This window comes from Laccaria bicolor, genomic scaffold (genome assembly GCF_000143565.1).
Source record: "Laccaria bicolor S238N-H82 LACBIscaffold_81 genomic scaffold, whole genome shotgun sequence".
Lineage (NCBI taxonomy): Eukaryota > Fungi > Basidiomycota > Agaricomycetes > Agaricales > Hydnangiaceae > Laccaria > Laccaria bicolor.
Genome location: NW_001889952.1, coordinates 53,911 through 59,240, shown reverse-complemented (window position 1 = coordinate 59,240; position 5,330 = coordinate 53,911). Strand labels below are relative to the sequence as shown.

The 5,330-nt window shown below is 48.9% G+C and overlaps 2 protein-coding genes across 2 annotated transcripts; both read right to left on the bottom strand.

Moving 5' to 3' along the window:
* Nucleotides 1–828: 828 nt before the first annotated feature.
* On the bottom strand, nucleotides 829–2,808 carry LACBIDRAFT_317505 (uncharacterized protein; the record flags this gene model as incomplete). Its single annotated transcript, XM_001890142.1, has 4 exons — nucleotides 829–1,075; nucleotides 1,131–1,295; nucleotides 1,351–2,132; nucleotides 2,182–2,808. 4 exons carry the CDS (start codon nucleotides 2,806–2,808, stop codon nucleotides 829–831), a joined length of 1,821 nt encoding a protein of 606 aa, XP_001890177.1.
* Nucleotides 2,809–3,395: 587 nt separating this feature from the next.
* LACBIDRAFT_317504 (uncharacterized protein) lies at nucleotides 3,396–5,307 on the bottom strand (the record flags this gene model as incomplete). Its single annotated transcript, XM_001890141.1, has 8 exons — nucleotides 3,396–3,525; nucleotides 3,579–3,748; nucleotides 3,803–3,955; nucleotides 4,016–4,177; nucleotides 4,234–4,818; nucleotides 4,881–4,960; nucleotides 5,015–5,104; nucleotides 5,160–5,307. The coding sequence occupies 8 exons, from the start codon at nucleotides 5,305–5,307 to the stop codon at nucleotides 3,396–3,398; spliced, it is 1,518 nt and encodes a 505-aa protein (XP_001890176.1).
* Nucleotides 5,308–5,330: the final 23 nt, after the last annotated feature.

Sequence of the window (5,330 nt, the reverse complement as noted above, 5' to 3'; positions counted from 1 at the left end):
CCAGCCCTCCTCCCGCTCCAACCTTCCCTCCCCTCCCGCTCCTGCCCTTGGTAGCAGCTGCCGGCGGTGGCGCATCACCATCCTCAGTGGCCTTGACCTTCTCAGCCGCCGTAACGAACCATTGCAGAAAAAACGCGTACAGCTCCAACGGCGTTTTGTGCGCCATGTACGACTTCTGATCTCCCAACTCCACATCACGCATAGTGGCCTCTAATTCCGCCAGGAGGCCAGAGGAGATGGAGTCGAGCAGTTTGCTCATAACGGAGCCATATTCGCGTCTGCGTGTTTGAGTAGACACCTATAAATTTCAAAAACCTGTTCGTCCGTAATTGCACTGCTGGAGTCGGCAACAGCCTCCACGGCAGCTACCAAATCGTCAGATTTTGGAGTGGAATTGGAATGAGGTAGTCACCTTCAAGAAGCCGCTCCGGATCCTCTGTTGTGAGATCATAGTCGTGTGGAATGTCGTAACTATCGAGCTCTTGAAGAGCCTCGACCTCTATTCGTAAATCGAAACTGCTGATCATCGTGGTCGACGTTGACTTCAAAGTTGAACGCATCGCGTCAGTCACGTGCACATTTTACAACTTGGCCTTGGGTTTGGCTGGATGATCGTTCAGACGTTCAAGTCTAAAATCTCCGTAGTTTGTACACCATGAGCCTCGTCTAATGAGTTGCAAAGCGTTAAATTTTTCGAAACGGTGATTTGGCTGGTCGATGTCAATCGCAAAGCAATATTCAACCGCCCTATTTGGGCAAGTCCTGAAAATACATCTAAAATAAATGTGGAACGATACAATGTCGAGTAGATAATTTCCAAATACCAGATCAAAGATAAAATGGTATACCGTACACCACCGGAGCTGCGCCAGTCAAGTACTTCAGCTTGCATGAATCCCGCGACTGTGCCACAGAAGCCACCAGAGACAGAGAAGGAGACACGTGGGGTTCCTTTCCGGGTTCATTCCACTTGCTAACATCCGCAGGCGTCAAACGCAGCTTATCGAAGACGGATTGAGAGAACTTGTCGATGTCCCTGTCCGTGACGTCCCACAAGTTCGCGACAAGCGTAGGACTGATAGAAGATGGCATTAATGGTAAGTGAAGCGGGAGACAGTTCGAATACGTACCACCCAGCGAGCATGTAGTTATAAGATGTTCCCGTCCTATCAAAGTCACCCAACTCCCGGAGAGCACCCGACGAACAACCCCAAAGCATAGTTGCAGCGCATTTCGGGAGGCTTCGAATCCTATGAGATCGGATATACTGTTCGCCGCCTCCATGGCCAAAGTAACTATAATAGAACCATTCACATCAGCAGTCTTTGACTGAACAAGAGGAATACTTACACAACCAAGTCCTGCGTCTTCAGCGCATTCACAAACTGCTGCTCACTAACAGCCTGGCCAATCACACCATCCCACCCAGCTTTCTTCATCCCATGAGCCCAATCCCGGAATCGACCTTCGGTTCGAGCTAGGTCGCCACTGGGATTCAAAATGAAGTATCCTTTTCGAGGATCAAGGACCGCTCCAGTGATTAATTCGTCCTCCACAAGTTCGCCCTGTCTTTTCCACTTCGCAAACGCAAGCCTGTCGTACAAGAACTCAATGTTGGGGATTCGACTAACACTTCGCCCCCTCAGAATTGGTATATTCTCCCAAGGTATCCCCTGAACATTCTTGTCAAGGACCAAAAACAAATGTTCGTCCTGGTCCTTCGCTAATGAGGTGGTCGTCTTGCCCGTGATCGTCTTTTTCCACTGCCGAAGCTTCGCCGCGTGTTCTTCCAACACAGCCCGAAGGTCTACCACCAGCTGAGCGATATCGACTTCTGCAATAGCGACTGGAACGCCATGGAACGAGTAGAGGTCCAGGATGAAGTAGATGAGATCCTCGAGCTCTTCATCTTTGCACTTCGGTGACAATGTGGAGAAACACTTGAGAATCGGATCGTCGAGCGTCATTTGACTAGGTGCCTGTGCCTGCGATGCAGTTTTCTTGTGGCTTCCTGCCCGCTGCTTCGGTTTCTTGTCCTTAACATGAAGGCTACGCTGAAAGATCTTGTCGAATTGCGCCCGGAGATCCAGAATCATTTCGGGAGTTGCTTCCGACCGTGGACTAAGGATTGTCTGATATACATAGTCAATACATGTCAGACGAAAAACAGAAATCACTAACCTTGAACGCTCCCAACCAGCAAAACTCGATGTTTTCAAGCAGCTCGCGTAACCTCGTATCCAGATCACCCCGTAGCTTCCACCAATTCGCGCGAGCCTCTTCGTCATCAGATTTGATGTTGACGGCTGTCTTGGTACCCTCGTCACTCAACCTTACGATCTCGCGCAATTCGCCAATAGCATCATCGAAACCCAAATGGTCTTCATCATTGTCATCTCCGTTATCTCTCCTTCCTTTCAGAGGCACGCAGAAAACCAGTGGTTGGCTTCCTTCGACTCCGCCTTCTCGTCGTGAGATGAACAACGTGCTCTTATCGTCTGTGATATTGATGTTGATTATGATCCAGTTCTCAGGAAGGTCCCCCGTCTCCGCGGTCGAAAGTGACTGAACGTCAAGGCGTCGTGAACGATATTTCTCCCGGATAGAGGTCCAGTAAGCTTGAATCAAGGTATCTTCTCGCACGGCGCTGTCTTCTGCATCATCATCGGACTCTAAATCAACGTTGAATCTGCCCGGGTGTTCTATCTTTGGCCGAGGACGAGGTGTCCCATCCGAGGTGATAAGTGGCCACTGGAGGTCGTCGGTCATTTGAAGTGCGGAAAACTTGTGTTCAATGGATTCCAACATCTCTCTCCGCAGAGTAATTGCAGTCGAAACATCTGTGAAACCATCAGCATCCCAATCAAGGGTGATAAAAGGAATCTCACCCAGTAATGTTGCAGTGACTACTGACCCGCCATTTCCTGGTCTACCAAGGGAGGTTTGGAAGGCTTTGATCAGTGCGAGAGAGCATCAGGAGGCACTGACTTGGGTCAGTAGCTACAAATACCCTCAGTATCCTGAATACCTGGGTACACAAGTCCCCTAGTGCATAGTTCCCGTAGTCATCCTATTAATCTCAGTAGCATCGGTAGTTCCCTGAACATGGTAGGTAGCTCTGGATTGTGTCCGTTGCTCTGTGTCTACTGTAGCTACCAGGTGAACCAGGGCTCTGTAGTCAAGTCTAATTTTATGTTGCTTGCATTGTTTCTGATCTACGAAGGCTACTGGTTCACGGTAGTTAAGTCCTCGGATAGGAGCTGGTCATTTTTTCGAATCAAAATGACAATAGTGATCCAGAAGCATCAGATAGATTTTATGGACATCTGAGTATTACGAGGCAGTATATACACACAGGCTACCTAACCATAAGCGGACGGAAGCATATAACAAATCTAAACATCCGAAACTTCACTATCCGTCTCACCGGTTCGACCGTCGAGCTCCATCTGTACACGGTCCTTGATAGCATCTTGAAGGCAAGAGGGTATCTTCAAGCTGGCGTCAAACACACCTGCACTGCGACTGAATGCCAATTGATTAGTATGGATGGTCGTCGCATGAATGAAGAGACTGACAGTGCACGGTTGAATAGCTTCTTGCGGATATTTTCAATGACAGAAGGGTTGATAGCATTCCACGCCTCAAGCTCGAGGCGATACGCTTTATGGGTGGCGAGAACGACCTTTTCGTAGAATTTTGATTGGATAAAAACCCCCGTAGACCACTCGCGTAAACAGAAATCAATCTAGAGTATCATGTCAGTCAAGATCCGAATGAGACAAGGGGACAAAGCGTGTACCACGGTGAAGATAAGTGCAAGTGTTTCAAGTGGGATAGGGTTAAAGTAATGCTGGAGGAGTGGCCCTTGAGACGTCTTGTCTTCAAACCACGCGAGGTATAAGATCTCAGAGATAATCTTGTTCTGACTAAACCCAGTGAGAGTGCCGGTATCCTGAAAGGATATTGCCAGTGATTAGATAGAAATTAGAGCGGTGGGTGAAGTAAATAAAACCTTGTGATGAAACGCCCCGTTTTCCAAAAGCGCCTCACATGATTGCTTGTTGCGGGCTTTGGTTTGTGGAGTGACTTTGCGACTGAACCCGTAGATTGCGATGATTTGTGGTCGAACAACTGCCAGGACATGGCCGCGAATGCGCGAGCCACGCCTCTTGATCTTTTATATAATAGTTTTGTCAGGGCGCAATGGGACGGACATAAAAAAGAGCTCACGAGGTTGCACATTCTATCTGATAGGTTGTAGAACTCATCTGCGTCCTTGGATGCCATCTTCCAGCAGCGCAAAGCCCATTGGCGACGTAGATCAGAACTTGGGAAAGCGTCGTGGGTTGAAACTAAACCTTCATAGTCGAACATAGTTCGCACAAGAATGGCGTTCACGACATCGTTATAGTCAGATGCTTTTGCACGGCTACTGCTCATAACACCGTCAAGGAGTTCAGCAGCGGGGAAAGATTCCTTTCTCCGTACCTGGGTGGAGGGAGGTGGCAAGGAGCGCTGGGTGGATGGCGGTGGCAACGAAGAGCGCTGGGATTGACTATCCGAGGATGCCACCGCATCGCCTGCATATCCAGGGCTTGATGGGGAGGTATGACGAGACGGGGAGCTTCGGGCAAGGCTTTCGTGATCGACAGGCTCGGGTGAAGCAGACACCGGCTTGTGGGGTACCTTGAGAAATGTACGATTGGAGAGGTGTGAGGTTGGGATTGATAGAGCTGCTCGTTCCTGGGTAATATTGGAGCGGCGCAGTTGGGTAGTTGGTTTGGAGGATATGGCCACAGCGGCGAGTTGGGTAATCTGGTCACAGAAGTTGTCAACATAAGGCGCCTCAAGACTCAGATAAATAGAAATGGTGATACCGAAGTATGAAAGCCTCGAAAATCTCTGGCGTCCAAAGGCTCCTCACTTTCATACTCCTCATCATCACTAGGCTGCGAAGCTAGAAGGGAAAAAACGTTACTGAGTGAAAAAAGAAGGCATTGAATCGACATACATTTGGTCTTTTTCGCAACTTGTCTTGCCTTTGCGAGCTTTTTTTCAAGGTCTTGAACCTTCTTTGCATTGGCGTTAACGGTGTTTGTATCTGAAAATGAAAGAGTTATAGCATATAACGGCAAAAATATGCAAAGGAAGCTTACCCAGCACAGTTTGTTTATTGCTGGCTACTCGTTTGCGTGGGACGCGCACCTCGGAATCCGCTGCCGAAGCCTTGTGTTTCTTCAATGGAGGAGCTTCTGACCCTTGACTGTCCTCGTCTTCTGAAGGAGCCGCCTTGCGAGGAGGCATGGTGGTGGTAAAGAGCAAGCGAG